Source organism: Phocoena phocoena, chromosome 14, assembly GCF_963924675.1.
Source record: "Phocoena phocoena chromosome 14, mPhoPho1.1, whole genome shotgun sequence".
Lineage (NCBI taxonomy): Eukaryota > Metazoa > Chordata > Mammalia > Artiodactyla > Phocoenidae > Phocoena > Phocoena phocoena.
This window is the reverse complement of record NC_089232.1, coordinates 29093673-29110443: the sequence shown is the minus strand read 5'-3', so window position 1 is coordinate 29110443 and position 16771 is coordinate 29093673. Positions and strand designations below refer to the sequence as shown.

General features: G+C 36.5%; 1 protein-coding gene across 4 annotated transcripts in view; it reads right to left on the bottom strand.

The window, feature by feature from the left end:
• Nucleotides 1-16771, bottom strand: part of EXOC6B (exocyst complex component 6B) — a 715924-nt gene that overhangs the window by 177002 nt on the left and 522151 nt on the right. For all 4 annotated transcript variants that reach the window (XM_065891362.1, XM_065891363.1, XM_065891364.1 and 1 more), the window contains one exon: nucleotides 13544-13685. In XM_065891362.1, coding sequence (XP_065747434.1) covers nucleotides 13544-13685 — 142 coding nt within the window. The remainder of the gene's footprint in view (nucleotides 1-13543; nucleotides 13686-16771) is intronic.

Here is a 16771-nt window from a genome sequence, read left to right as displayed (position 1 = left end):
CACAAAGAAAATAAAGTGTTATTTTTCTCCTATTCTTGGTTACATTATATAAAATATTTGGTGTTTTTTATAATTAAACAGTCCCAATTATTAGGCTTAAGAGAGGCAATTAAATAAACAACCTTTTCTTTCCTCTCTTTCCATGTCAGTTTCTGAGTCTTTTATTGTAAAAGACTTCTTTTTCAGCTTCTTTATCTTCCATTCATTCTTCAACTCTCAGCAGTCTGGTCTATCACCCTACTTCCATTAAAAGTACTCTCTCTAAAATCTGCTTTGGATCCACTAACAATGATTATATCTCCACATTTCCTTCTGGCTACCCCACTTCATTTCACCCTATTCTTTAGTCATAATGAACTAGTTTTAGTTCCCTAATATGCCATGTTCTTTATTTCCTCCCAGAATTTATACAAATACTTGCTTTTGTCAGAACACCCTTCCCAACCTACCTCATCGTACTCGAATGGCTAATCCCTAGCCATGTAGTCCAATGGGATACCCTAGTCCAAACCACTCACATATAACAAATGGGTAAAAAGATTTTGAAAGAGATTAAGTGTGTTGTCCAAATTCACAGCTACTTAGTGATCAAAGACAAAGGCCTCAATTCACCCATACAAGTGTACATTATCCTACCAGAGACCCTACCATAAACCACCTTCTCCTCCCAGGAAAGGAGTAGAATATAGAAGTAAAATACAGATCAACCATCATTATAGAACATTATAGGTAAGACTTTAAAAATTCTATAAATTGACTCACTAGTTTCTGAAGACTTCAGCTTTTCGAAATGGAAGCGTTGGCAATGATATTTTCTTCACATTTTCTAAATTCCAGTCTTAGAAACATGAAATTGGGAATGCTAAGGGGATTTTGTGGTGCCTCTCTCTCTCTCTCTCTCTCTCTCTCTCTCTCTCTCTCTCTCTCTCTCTCTCTCTCTCTCTCTCTCTCTCTCTCTCTCTCTCTCTCGTACACACACACACACACACACACGCACATAAAAGGGAGGAAGAGAGAAAGGATAAATTTCTAAAATTTGTAATACAAAAAGTAGACTAGATAGATGATTTAATTAAAACAACAGAACTCAAATCAGAATTTGTTAACTGCTGAAATACTAGAGCAGGTAATAGTGGAAAGGACTGAAATTTATTTCTTTTAAAATGTCTCATAAAAATTAGGACTTTAGTCAGTTTTTTAAGATGTATAAGGTACTGTTCCACCTAAAGGCAGCAGATGGCTAGAATGTTACAGGAATTTCTTGTAGGCCTGAGTAGAAGTCTGTCAACTTTCAACTATTATAATAATTTTTAAATAGACATGGTATTTAATATGATTTCCTGGTTTACACCTTATAAAATGGCCCAGTTAAAATAAATAGTTTACTGGCCTCAGCCCCAAAGACGTGAAGTGAGGGCCAAAGAAAATATAAAATGTATAAAATGTCCCAGTGTAAACACCTTGAGACAAGAGGAGTGAATGCATCAGATATTCCTGGGAGAGTCTGGCTTACTACAAACATTAGGATTTTAGCCTATGTGAGTAAAAGGGAGGTGCAAATGGCCTGATGGAATGAGGTAGCGGTGCTAAAGAAATAATTTTCAGCTGAGGTGATGTTTGTAGCTAGCTGATATGGCAGAAAGAGATGGCCATACATTGCTCTGGTGCTAATGGTGAGGTAAGGTCTCTGGTTTGCAATGATTAAGACAAGCTATTGTTTCAATGGGCTCATTTCTCCATGAAAATGCTTCTGGGTGTTTTCAAGCAAATCATGAGGATTAATGAAAATTTTTAAATAATTGTTTTATAAAGTTTCTAATAAAGCAATAGTAAAAAGGCTTTGGAGATTATGAAATTGTTATAACATACTCCTTTAACTTTAGGAAAAGTCTTTTTACCAAGTCTGGAACCAGGCTTAAGTAATAGGAAAACAGCAATAACCACAATATATTTTTAAACTTTTTCTTCTTTGAAATGGCATTTCTTAATCTTTCTAGTCCCTGAAACTTCCAAAGTGTGTAGGGTCTCAAAGAAAAATCTGAACAGTTTCTAAGAGGACTCAGTCACTGTCCTAATTTAGAGCTGGGATAAGTACCGCATTTACCAAACAGCCAAACAGAATTTAGGGTATTGGGAGGTTTGCCTCAGACAAAGAAGCTTAACTGGGTATTACGATTCTTCATGTAGCAGGTCCTTTGTACTTCCTCATCACTTAAATGCCTCACAAACAATCCAAGGTAACATTTGCTACCAGAAAAAGTACTTTGTCTCTGTTGGCCAACCTCTGGAAGCCAAGAGCAGGGTTTGACAGTGATATATAACAAGGTTAGAGCAGCGTGATCCATCTCCATTTACTTGACAAGGATGGCATCTTAGGCCATGGTGAGGAAGAGCAGGTTGCCCGCCTTCACTGCTCAGGTTGGCAGCACCTACTATCAAATGACTGGGTGTCTGGCAATGGGTTCAGAGAGACAATGACTGCCTTATCTCCTGGAATTCAAGGAACTTCAGCTCATAGACCAAAATAACTGCTGAGTGGGCACTACTCACTGATCCATGTCTGAGAAAAGTCCTTCCAGAGGGTACAGGGTCCATCATCCACAGTCAAAGAGAAGTGACATGGCCATTTAAATGGCAGGGAAGCCCTCTGTTTGGGGTTTTTCATGGCTAAGAAAGGCACATCATAATAACACAGCATAACAGCATAGCACCTAGCATGACAACTACTGCCTATTTTTGACAGAAGGAAGATATTTGCAGTTTGTGCTCTTCCCACACCATTTTAGAGCTGAGAATCCAAGCTCAATCCTGCTTTTAAAAAGAACGGGTAAGGGCCTGGGAAGTGGGAGAGAGACAAAGCCATACAATCCATAAGTATCTGGGGAAGCTTTTGCATAGATTGACTGAGAGCTGTGTGTCTGAGAAAGTACCAGACTATGGCCTCTATTTTCTTCCTACAAATTCCCACTGCACTTGAGTTTTAAATCTGGTTTCTTGAATAGAATATCTACAGTGTTCCAGGTCTTGCAGAGAAAACAAGGAATGAAGAGAATGAATGAAATGTTGATAACCATAACTATATATAATATGTATACATATATAATTGCCAACTTAATGATTCTCCCTTGCAAATTTTTAAGTTTCACTGCAAATACTGAATCAAAATGAGAAGTAGAAACAAGAATACAGAACATAACTGAGAAAAGGGGAAAACAAATGAGGGGAAAATAAATAAAGAAGGATGTGCTCTAACAAAGACTGGCTACCCAAATCCCTATATCCATTTCCAGTAGAGAATGAAAGCATTTTTGTAAAGAAGAAACAAAAAATATTTTTTCTGATTCCATTAACCAGTCAATCAACCAAAAGACAAAATTCATTAGCCATAGAGCTTGTCTCATAGAACAAGCTATCGTCTCCATCACATTAAAGCAATAATAACTAATTATCCTTAGATTTTCACATGTGCAGAACACTGCAAATTATAGGAAGCAAGTTTATTTTTCTGCATACAAACTCCAAGTCTATCATCAATCTTTTTACCTTAATGTTTCTCAGATGGAAGAAGGCAGAACGGGAAAGCTTATTTTAAAATTATAATTCAGAAAGATGAGGCTGAGGATAGAAGCTAAGGGATCTGAAATCAATGATACTGAAACACACAAAATGTCCTTGAGTAGTCTACAACAGGAAATTTGCATCTTCAGGAATTACATATCCTCAAACGAAGGAGGCATCTATATAACCTAGGAGATGAGGTTTAAAATTTTACTGGGCTCCCACTTTTTCCATTTGTCTCTCTTCAAACCCTATATTCTTAAAATGGCTCTCTTTTTAAGACTTGCAGAGGTACAATTAAGACAATTAAGATACAATTTGAAAAGTGTTGTTCTGATAAAATATAAATATATACTTTAATTGGAAAGGAAGTATTTAAATTCAAAACTTTTCACAAGAATCCCACAGTATGTAATGATACCAGTTGCTACAACAATTTAACATTTCTAAGATTGAAGTATATCTCACAGAAAGCCAACTTGTCTTCTTTAAATCTATCTGTCATATCAGTATTATATTAGTACTCATGTCCTAATAACTAAGTTTCCAAAAGAAATGTATTCATACTCTTTAGACTCTTCTGAAATTCAGGACTGCTTAAGTAACACGTTTCATCATGGCAACCCTGATCTTATCCACAACCACACTGACATTTCTACAGGATACTATAGTGCTTTAGGTCTTCACTAGACAGCTTGCTTTCTTCCTAAACTAATATTATCCAAAAGTAAATACCATAAAGCAGACTCTGAGAACAATTATAGTTTCTCTGAGAAAAAAAATTACTGACCCTATTCCAATGGTCATTAAATTTATGAGCTCCTGATGGTAATCACTCAAAGCCTGCTTTCTGCTTCCATATATTCTAAGTCCCTGATGAACATGTTATCATAATAATTAAAACTATAATAAACATATTTAATATTTACTAGTGGTTACAAATATATGCGTATTAGGATCTGTAAAGCATTTCATATACATTATCTCATTTAATTTTTAAAACAACTTTCCATACACATGAAAATATCCACACAATCTTCCCTCCCATGATAAACTGTAATGTCTTAGAACTAAATGGAAACTCAGAAATCATCTAGCCAAGTGTTCCCATATTATAAATGAGAAGCCCAAAGCCCAAACAGGTTTAATGAATTCCCAAGATCACACAGCAAGTTGGTGGCAAAACTGAGGTTATAATGCAGCTTTCCTTCCAGCTTAGTACTCTTTCTGATGATGATGATGACACTTGACAATGAGGATGGCAGCTAGCAGTTACTGAGCACTTGTTATGTGTTACTCACTTAATCATCTCAACAAGTCTGTGAGATAGTATAATTGTAACTTCATTTTATAAATAAAGATATGGTTAAGAAGAGGAATAAAGTATGCCCAAACTACTAAATATAATATATGATAACAAAAATCAGAGATGATAGAAACAGATTGGTTTCAAAGGTCAATCTGTTTTTATTACCTCTGATTTTAATTATTATATATTATACAGATGATATATTGAGAATTGACTGTTGGTGGCAAGAATGGCTTGATAATCCATAGAAGTTGGTGGTAGGATATGTGTACTCAAGTTGCCAATTGTACATCCTCCTAAGAGAGTATTCCTTAGGATTCCAACTACATCCTTGCTATTCATATCACATGACTTCCATCCCAAGCCACTTCCTACTTCTACTCCCTTCCATCTTCAGAGCTGACCAAAAAGATCCAGAAACGTAGGTAGTTGCTAATTGAGTCATTTTTATTCATTCAACAAATATTTATTAAGCAAGTACCATATGTCAGGCACTGTGCTAGAGGCTAAGGAGACAGGAGTGTGCAGACATGATCTGCTGTTTACCTTTTTCTTGGATCCTGTGAAATCCATATATTCAAAATAAGCCCTCCTCTTTTCTTGAACTGTTTTGAATAAATTTTTGTTCCTTGCAAATAAACATAATTTAATTAAGACAGATTATTATGGATTGAGCTGGCAAAACAAAGACTTCAGAGAAAATGCAGAATATTTGGAACTCCTTAACAGGTGATGGCAGGGAAAAGGGCATTAAGACATCATTTCATTTCCCAGGATGAGAAGTCAACAGTCAGTGGAATGTGGCAGCCAAGCTCATAATTAAGGTATTATCTTATGTCACCTGGGAACAAGTTCCCATTGAGGGTGAAGCTTTGGAGGACTAGGTTGTCCTGCCATTGCTCAATTTAAAGAAACTGAAGAATATGGAAAGCTTTCATGTGAAAGCTTTTAATAACACTGGGCAACTTACAATGAAAGTGGGGCACTCTGGTCCTTGCTAGAATGCATAGCTCAAAAATCCAAGAAAACACAGAACCATCATGAGGCACTACTATAATAATCCCCTTCTGTCTGCAGCTGGATAGCTGGGTGAGCTGAAAATCAAGAGCACAAACTGATCTATGAACTGATACACCAGCTGTCTTCATACTTTTACCATATTTCCTTGATAAATGCAAGGGTGCTAAGCGAAATTGTGAAAGCTTGATCCCTCAGCCTTCTCCAGAATGCTTTCGATTGTATCTCCCTTGCCAGAGAAGGGTAGCACTCTGCTCTGCTCTATCCCTTATTGAATCTTGTCCTGTGACTAGGACCTAAACACAACATGGGCTCAAGGGTGATAGCAAAGTAAGAGTAGGGGAGAAGAGAATTATACTCAGAGGGGAATGTAAGAGTTTTCTAAGGAATTGCAGGAAAAAAAACCAAACAAACCTGTGTGGGTACACATTTTGTACTAGTTATTCAAGGATGACTAAACATAATTTTGAATGACAAATTAATTACTATTGGGCATCTTATCGGAGAGGCTTGATTTAATGTACGAGCTGGTAGTCACTTTAACAGTTTGTTTGGTAGGCTGATGCAGTTTGGGTTTAGTACTGGCTTAGTTATTAAGGACCAAAACTCCTTTTGCAAAATGTAAACTTCAAAGGCTGCAAGAGAAGAATGATAGTAAGACCTGTCACATTTGCTTCCCTTACGCTTCTGACCAGGGTCCTGAGGACTCACTTCTCTTCTGTCTCCCTCACATCAGGAAGAGATTGGTAAAGGAACACCTGAAGGCTTAAGACAGACTCTTGTGGGGAGTGACCAATGGTGGATAATTAACTATATGGACGCGGAGAGTCAAAGATAGCTGGGATCAAGTAATGGAGAAAATAAAAATAAGTGAATACAGTTACCCCCAAATGGCAGGTGTTTGGGCCTGGTACTTAAGGTTCAGAGAGATCACTTTACAAAGATTCCTTAGTTCAGAAGCCCCAGTGCAAAATCATAAGCAAGCCTATTAAGGTTTGCCCGATTAAGATTTGCTAAAACATCTCACACCTGAGTCAGAAGAGAGCCTGCTATACCACACAAGGGAACTTGCAGCCATTTTTTTTAGTGAATATATACTAAGAGTTGGAAAATTCAAACTTCTCAGTCCTGGACTATTAGATCCTGACTTTTTTTTTTTAGCCTTGAGCTAAAACTACTTCTCTAGGGATGCAGAAAGCAATCTGATCTTTCAGTTAGAGTGGGGTCTATGGAATTAAGTGACAAATGGTGTTCTGCTAATATTTTATATCACAGTAGGCTCAGTGAGATCATGAATCTACTCTAAAGTTGTTTCATTAAATCCTGAGTTTAGGCAGATTCTCCACATTGGTTTCCTGACCTGTAAAGTAAGGGCTATTATGGTAAAGGGTGAAATGGAAGGCTCTGGAGTCCTCGTTCCCAAGCTCATATTAACTTGACCATCAAAGAACTGAGAATTTGGCAAGATGCATTCTATTACCTTTCTGTACAGGGACTCGGTCTATTCTGTGCAAAAGGCGATGGGCCCTGCGAAAAGATGGATTACACTAAATTTTAAAAGATGCAATTGCTGCTGCATTTCCTCACAACCAAATGTCCCCTGGATTTGGATTAATTATATTTTTAATATGCCAATCTTTTGAATAATATAGGAACCTGAGCAGACAACTAAAAACTGAAATATTTAACATTATAAACCATACAACAATGGAGGTGGGAAAGAAAACAAGACAAAAACACATGAAAGCATATGCATAAAGAAGTGATAACTGTAATAAATAAAATTTCCACGGCTGTTTACAAATGATTTTATGCATAGTATCTTATTTGACTTCATAACAATACTGTGAGAAAACTGTAGCAGGGATTAATATTTCTAGTTTACTGATGGACTCAGGGAGGGTAGATGAGTTGATTTATTCACTCCAATGGCTTGAATTATGATGCATAAATATGCTGAAGCTTCCAAATCATCTCCATCATGGATTACTGCAACAGCCTTATAACCGATCTCTGAGGCCCCTGATAAATTGCAGAGTTCTTTCCAAAAGCACAAATCTAATCAAGTCACTCTCCTATTTAACACCAATGGTTTCCCATTTTTTTTCAAGCTTCCAGCATGGTACTTTGCATGTAGTATCATGCAAAGTAGGGGTAGGGGCTCCACATATATTTGCTGAATAAATGAACAGATTACTAAATAAGCACTGTTAACAAGTAGGTGAGCTGGAATATGAACCTAGACCTCCTTATCTTTAGAATATACGAAGAAAAAGGTTTGGAAATTCCAAATCCAGACACAGACTGAACATCCTAGTACATGAATGCTACAGTAGCCCAGGTTTGATCAAGGAGGTAAGTATTAGGTCATCAAGACCTGCTAGTATTTAAAATCCAGTTTCCGAACATATGGAGATATAAAATGAAATTCATACAGAGCAGAAGTACCCAGAGGTCACTGTCAATTTTTAAAGGGAAAGGAATATTTTCTTCACATCTCCTAAATCCTAATAATCTTCACCATAAAGGTACTTGGTTTGATTAGCCTGTCAGTAAGAATCAACAACACTCCTATTAGATAGTGGTATCCAAAGCAGTAGTTACCATCTCTAGTAAACATCTGAACTAACTAATTGATTTCTTGCAAAAGCATAGGCTGAGAATTAGAAAATCATCAGTTCTGGATGGTAACTTTCAGAACAACTACAGAAGTTCAACAGATAAGTACAAAAAGCAAAACTTACATTGAATAAAAGGGCATCTCCAAACCTAACTGATTCACAAACTACAGACAAAGGTCTGCGTGGTCTGCAAAAGACCTTCTGAGAATTGCTGTATATTTATTACTGCGTTGTTACTGCTGCTGATAATGATAACGGGAGAAGCTACTCCTTATTGCATATTTAATGTTTTGCCAGCCATGAACTAAACCCTTTTATGCATTATCTCATTTAATTCTGACCCCATTCCTGTAATATTAGGTTCTATTATTATTCCTATTTCATAAATGGGGCTGTGAGAGGTTAAATAATTTATATATGGTCACACTAAAAAGAAGCGGTGACTTGAACATCTGATTGAGCTGACTCTCAAATCTGTGTTCTTAATGACTACACTATACTAGCTGAATACCTCAGGCTTGCATGCATATAATTCCTGTATGTATTTGGGATCTAACAAAGTGGCAGCCCAGGCCTCAGAGTCAAACACTCAAGATACATTCACATTCTATCTTGTCCAAAGTTTTATTTCTTTCAGGACCTATACACAGTTCTTCCAGTGACTCACAGACAATAGCAAAAATACCTCACGTACACACCACTGGGTAGAAAGATGTAAGTGTTAATTATCTTGTCATTTGGGGCTGCTTTTATACGCCTCTGTATAGTTATGTGAATCTTATGTATCATTTCTTTAAGATTTTTTATAGACCACTGAGCATGTAAAGAAGAAAATGAGGGGGATGGTATAGCAAAAGACATAGAATTCTTTCTTTTAAATTAAAATAAATGTCCATGGAAAGTTTTTTGACAGACAAATTAATGCCAATCAGAAATGAAACATTAAATTCTAAATCAATGAAGCTTAGTGGCTCTAAATATATGGCGAAAAAATTTCAGTGGTAATATGGTTATTAGAGATACTGCCATGCCTCACAAATGTTAGTGTCAAGCTGATCCTAAGTCTGAAAGGCTATTACAAATATTGAATGGCTTTTCAGGCAAGACACTGGCTCTCTGGAAACCCTCTGCCATAGTTAACGAACTATTTTCATAGTTTCCACCTTTTCATTAAATGATCTCTCTACCTCTTAGTCAACTGAAAGCTGGCTCTCTGCTAAGGATACCAATTCACCTATAGTTCTCTAAAGTAGAAGCTGTTCATTCTTCTACAAAAAATGTACTTCAGAATCAGGCTATAAGATGGGCATTTTCCTTATTCATTGGTGCTTCTCTCAGACCATTACTCCTCTTCCTCAAGGCTCATATATTTTAGCTTATTACCCTCCATCCCTCTTTACCTTTTAGCTCTATCAAAAATGCAGTCACTTTGATTGAGTTATTCCCAATCATTCATCAGGCTTTGCCGTTCAACCATTGGTAATGGTTGGTCACCTACCCCAAAGCCTTTTTCTCCCTTTTATTTATATCAGAATGAGGTTCTACTATTCCTCAAGACTCGGAAAATGATGACTTTGTATTCAACATTAAGAATCAATCTTGACTGGTTTAGCCAACCATTATGCTTTCATTCTCCTGGGAAGTAATTGGTTAAGACAGAGCCATGTAAAACAATTCTGGTTAACTAGATGCAAAGAATCCAGTGGATGGCTTCTAGAAACAATTCTGCGGCTCTTGGATGTTATCATGTCTGGATGTAATCCCTGGAATTGTACTTATTTCTTTTCTTTTAAATCTCAGATACCAGTTCTTTTTTTAAAAAATTAATTAATTTATTTATTTAATTTATTTATTTGGCTGTGTTGGGTCCTCACTGCTGCGTGCGGGCTCTCTCAAGTTGAGGCGAGCGGGGGCTACTCTTCATTGTGGTGCACGGCCCTCTCACTGCGGTGGCCTCTCTTGCTAAGGAGCACAGGCTTCAGGCGCGTGGGCTTCAGCAGTTGTGGCGCACGGGCCCAGCAGCTGTGGCTCGCCGGCTCTAGAGCGCAGGCTCAGCAGCCGCGGCGCAACGGGCCCAGCTGCTCCGCGACATGTGGGATCTTCCCGGACGAGGGCTCGAACCCGTGTCCTCTGCAATGGCAGGCGGACTCCCAACCACTGCGCCACCAGAGAAACCCTGGAATTGTACTTATTTCTGAAGGATGAGATAATTTTTTTGCTACTTTTTTCTCCCAAAATTTCCACAAAGAGCAGGTATTACTTCTATAAAAAATAAAATTAAAAAAGAAAAACCGGGCTTCCCGGTTCTAGGAAAAGAGATATTGTGGTAGACGTCTTTGAACAATGTAATCTGTAGAGCTGGGTTGACATCTAGTATAATTTCCTTTCAACGTGAAAAACTACCTTTTAAATGTGTTGTGGTATAGATCTTCTGGTGACAAATTTTCTCAACTTCTGTTTATTTGAAAACGTCTATATTTTACCTTTATGTTTGAAGGATATTTTTCACAAGATAGAGTTTTCAGGTTAAGGTTAGCAGGCTTTTTTTTTTCTTTCTTTCAGGATTTTAAAGATGTTCCTCTACTGCCTTCTGGTTTGCACTGTTTCTGATAAGAAATTAGCAGTAATTCTTATCATTGCTCTATATTATATAATGTGTCTTTTCTTCTGCTATTAAGATTTTCTCTTTTATTGCTGTTATTTTTAGCAATCTGACCATAATGTGCCTGGGTGTGGCTATATGTTTATCTTGCTAAAGATCTGTTGAGCTTTTTGAATCACTGAGTTAATACTTTTTTTAAATCAAACCTGGAAAAAATTTCCTCCAGTCATGCATTATAACCATTTTTTCCTTTAAGTTATTGAATATATTTATATTCAGTTTTTAAAAGGCCCTGTCCACTATTTTTAACATTTGTATAATCAGTGGGTTTATTTCTATTGTTTATTTTTTTCTTCTGTTATGGGTCATATTTTCCTACTTCTTTGTATGTTGAATTTTAGCTTTTTGATGTGAAATTGTAGATGCTATACGGTTGAGAATCTGAAAACTTTTTCATGTTCCTCTTCCTTCAAAGATTGTTGAGTGTTTTGGCAGGCAGTTATTTTACTGGCAGATTACCTTTATCTTGTCAAGTCTTCTTATTAGACTTTATTAGGGTGGCTCAAGATTAGCTCTTACTCTAGAGCTTGAATAGCATTCTTAATGTCTAACCTTCTGGGGTATTACTGAATGCACAATATGTTAAGGCGGTCTCTCCACTCTAGTTGGTCAGAATTCCAGTGTTTCCTAGCACTCTGTGACCACTGGCATTCCTATTCAGCTCATAGATCCTCAGTGGCTATTCTCCGCTAAGCCTCCCAGAGTTTCACACCACACATGGCAACTTGGTTTTTGATCAAAGACTCAAGGGCTCTCCAAAGCAGATTTCTGGAGCAACTTCTTTAAACAACTCCTTGCTCTCAGGTATCTTTCTCCACAAACCTAAGCTGCCTCAACAGCCTTATAAGCCAATTCCTGGGCGTGGGGGTTTTTTGTGCAAAACACTGCTTTTTATTCGGGCTCTACTTTCCTGTGCTGTGTTTGGATAGTGCCCCCAGACAGGAAACAAGAGTAAATGTCAAGCTTACCTTGTACATTTCCCCTCTGAAGGATCATAGCCTTGTGCTCTCTGCTGTCTAATGCATGAAAAGAGTTGTTTCATACAGTTTATCCAGTTTTATAGCTGTTTATGGCAGAAGGGTGACCTTGATACTTGTTACTCTGTGATGGCTGGAACTGGAAGTCTTAATTAATTAAAAATAGTATAGCCAATTAAGCCTTAATTTCCAGCCATCAAAAGTCAACCAAGGGGGAGAATTCCCTGGCAGTCCAGTGGTTAGGACTCTGTGCTTCCACTGCAGGGGGCCCAGGTTCAATCCCTGGTCAGAGAACTAAGATTCTGCAAGCTGTGTGGTGTGGCCAGAAAAAAAAAAAAAAAAAAGTCAACCAAGGGAAACCAATAAACAGTAAAAAAAATTAAAAGGTGGGGCAGAAGTATTTGCAGACTCATGCAATTTTCCACTATGTTAATTTTCCTAGAATCAGAAAAAAGTTTCCAGGAGTCATATCATTTTTGTTCATTTTCATTTCTCACTGATGGCACAACGAGCACCACAACACTCTTCATTTGTTCCTTCTTTCTTGCTAAGCAGAGCCTGATTCTGTGTTTCATTCCAAGTAGACAATTCATGATAAATCAACTATGTCAATAATGATGCTCCTCTTTCTCTTTGCCAGATACTCAACCTCCCAGTCTCCCTGAGAGCTGGAGGCAACCACACAACTATATTTTGACCAATGAGACACACAGGGAAGTTTGTTAGGGGTTTACTGAAAAGATTTTAATTTTTTTAATAAAAAAATAGGTGATGCTGGCACCTCCCTCCTGCATTGAATGTGAGTCCCTTCTGACTATAATATGTATGAGGAGGAAAATTCTAAGTATGACAGAAGAGAGGGAACAAAAGAGCCTGGGTCCTTGATAACATCACTGAGCAACTAAATTAATACAGCAACTCACTGCCTCTAAGAAAAATAAAACCTATTTAGTTTAACCACTCTGTCTAAGGTTTTCTGTTTCTACCTGTCATAGAAAGCATTTCTGACTGATAAATGCATACTCCATTTGTTCTTTAGACCAAGAAGAGTTTGCAGATAAGATGAAAAAATAGTTTTCAAATACAACATAAAAAGGAAATGGTTGAGAACTGCATTCTTTGAAGTCTTTGAACTAATCAGGTTTTCTTTGGTGTGTATTAAATGCATGTCTGCCTTGTATCCCCCTCTAGACTGCAAACTTCCATGCCAGGGATCTTCTTTGTTCTACATATAAGCCTAGGCACTCTTGGGTGTTCAAATTAGCTTGGTGACAGACTCTTATTTCTAGTACTCTTTGACTCCATTAGGACCAAAACCCCACAGACCTAAAACTTTTTTTTCCACAGAGGTGAATATGCAGGTAAAACAAATAAGCGAAGAGATGGTTTACTGTCTTACGTTCACATTCTCTGACATCCAAGTTGAACTGCTGTAATGCTCCCAAGGTGAGCTGCCTTACTTCAGCTTCCAGCAAAAGTTGCATCAAGGACGTGGCTAAATGCTTGCAAGCTGACATACATGCTGTCTGGGCCACCTTTCCCTGAAATACAAGAATGTAAATCATAAGGCTGATGGATTAAAATCAAATTCCAACCAAAATTAAAATCATTTATTTTTCAATTAGCAATTTCTTTGAAGGTTTTCTCCATCATGATAACCCTTGCATTCAAATAACTTTGAAATTAATAGCACTTCATGGCAAACATCTTAAATATTTAGTTCCATTACCATCAGTCATGTCAGTATAACACTCAGCTAAAATTCATAAAGCCCAGCTATTTATTTACGAAGTGCTTTCTTCCTAAATCAACAATAGATTAACAATATTCAAAATCTTAATTAAACTGAGAAGGAATGTTTCCACAGAGAATAAATTTCAAAGAGTCCCTTCTAAAAATACCATAATTCTTAAAAAGCGAATGTAAACAATTCCTAACTTATCTTGAAACCAAAGTGTTTACTACTTTATGATTTAACACATATAAAATGAAAAGAATGGTTTAAAACAAAATGGTTTTCTGAAAAAAATAATTAAAAGGATAAATTTTGTTTTCTTAAAAAATAAACACTGAGGTTTATGAACACACACTCTAAGCTAATTTTTTAGATACTGATATTAAAATTAGTATTTTACCATCCTCTTTAAAAGATTCACTTTACACTAGTGAATAATATCTTAGTTCCAGGTCTGGGTTATACGTCATGAAAGATATATCCATTTCTTCCCCAGATATATATCCATTTTATTTTTATTATCATCTAGTCTGCAAAACAGGATAAGTTTGAAAAAGTCTGAGTCCTCATATTAGTCAGTGGATCCTTCTTTTTTGAAATCATGAAATATTTCAGTCATTCAGAAAGATATATAGAATTATATGATGAACACTTATGTACATATTAAACATTACAAATATAGTTAAAGCCCTTATATGACCTCCTTAAATCATTTTATTCCTTCTCCCCAGAGGTGACCGTTTCTTGTGTTGAGTATACCATTTGTATTATAAAAATACTATATGACAAGTATATAATAAGAAACAATATTTTTATTATTTTATGTATTTGAAACTTTCTGTATTACAAAGGATGTCCTTCTACAACTTGCTTTTTTGGTTCAATGTTATGAATGTGAATGTTTATAAATGAAATACATGTGGTTGTAGTTTATTCCTTTAATTATTCCACAGTATTCCATTTTAGGAGTATACCAGAATTTATCTGTCCATTCTTCTGTTGTTGGAGATTTAGGTTGTTTCTTTTCTTTTTTTTTCTTTTGCTATTATAAACAGAGTAGGTCATAGAGTAATGTCAGTCTTCATGAAAATGCCAGATTCTGACTGTAGTTTTTTTTTTTTAATATATATATTTTTCATATGTTTCACTGGGGAGGACCTTCCACAAAAGTTAGCAGGCTTTAAATGGAAAGACATATAACAAATAATACCAGAATGAATTTTAAAATTTGCATGACTTTTTATATACTTTGGATAACTCCTTGAAGATTATTTCTCAAATTTACTAGAATGAGGGGTATCAATGTATTGTGATTCATAATGCACATGTGTGTACGTGAAGAGGAACACAGGTGGGAGCCAGATTTCCAAATATCTAACTATAAACTGCTTTGCCTGTGGTATATTCTGATTTACAATGTCCCTAGATATTTCCTAGAGTATCACTTAAGTGCATAATCACCAGACTGAGTACTATTACAAATTATTCTACTAATTAAACAAGAGATACTTTATGACTTTTGTCTTTGATTATTTTGTGAGATTGAATATCTTCTAAATTTTTATTTGACTAAAATATTATTTTATAGAATAAAAATAACAGTAATAAACAATGACCTATTATATTACACATTCTAAAAATGTTTCTCTTCTATGGTTCTGTTTGTAGGTTCTGAAGACCCACACTCTGTGGGTGATTTAACACAACAAATGGAAATACTTAAGTAGGGAATGCCGTAGGGACCAAGTCGAAACGAGGCAATGGAAGCATAAAGAATCCTAAAGAGAAAAGTTACGTAAAAGAAATCCAGATTAAATGGCATGCTTTCAACTAAACCCACTGGAGACCTGGAACAGGTATCACCAAGGAGCCGTAGAGTTCAACATAATTGTCAGGCTACGCCCCATGAGAAGAATCAGAGGGGGCAGATCAAAGTTGTGAGAAGCCCTATGGCTTTTCAACAGTGAGAGTGGGAGTGCAGTGAAGAAATGAGGATAGACTAGAGCAGATGTCCAGAGACAACACTGCAGATCAGAAGGCAAAGAAAAGGGGAAAGAAACTACTGTCTCTTGGACACTACTATATGCCCAAGATATGCTATACTTAGGCAGCTGACATCTTATGTTATTTCACTTAATTCTCACAATCAACCCAAGCAGTTGGTATTATTCCTTTCCTGTAGATGAATAAACGAAGGTTCTCCGTAAGGTTAAGAAATTTAGACAAAGTCATACAGCTATTTGTTACTTCTAACCAATCCTAAATCCATATCTTTCCAGTAAATCATCACCTAAAAAGCAACACTAAATTTTATACTGTCTTATACTGGCACAGCTGGGCAAAAACAGATCCAGATAATAACAGGGTTAACAGGTTATCCAAGACATAAAAACTAGGTCGAAACAGGTAAGACAGTTGTAGTTCAGGAGCCAACTCTTCAAATACTGAGTATCTGCTGGGGCATGCTTTTTAACTGTGGTCCAGCATAACTATCTAGGCCAAGGCCAACACTTAAAGGTCCTAACAAACTGAACATGGAGATGTTGTAAAAATCAAAGAGCTAAAAGCCCAATTAAGCTGGAGGCTGAGAAGACAGCATTTGAAAGGCTTGTTTCCAGTGGTCAAAACAGATTGCCAAGGAGAAAGGAAACTGGCCTAATAAAATGAAAATAAGATAGCTCACAGTCAGAAAGTCCCAAGTTTGAATTTTTATCTCTACCACTCATTAGAAGTGTAATTTAGTGTAAGTTAGTTGACACTTCAGACTCATTATTCATCTCAAAATATTAAGCAGCTTATTAACTTTAACATGAAACGAATCTATATCAATCTATATCAATCAATAGAGCCAAAGGCACTTATACATGATCATATGTTATACTACCCTAACAT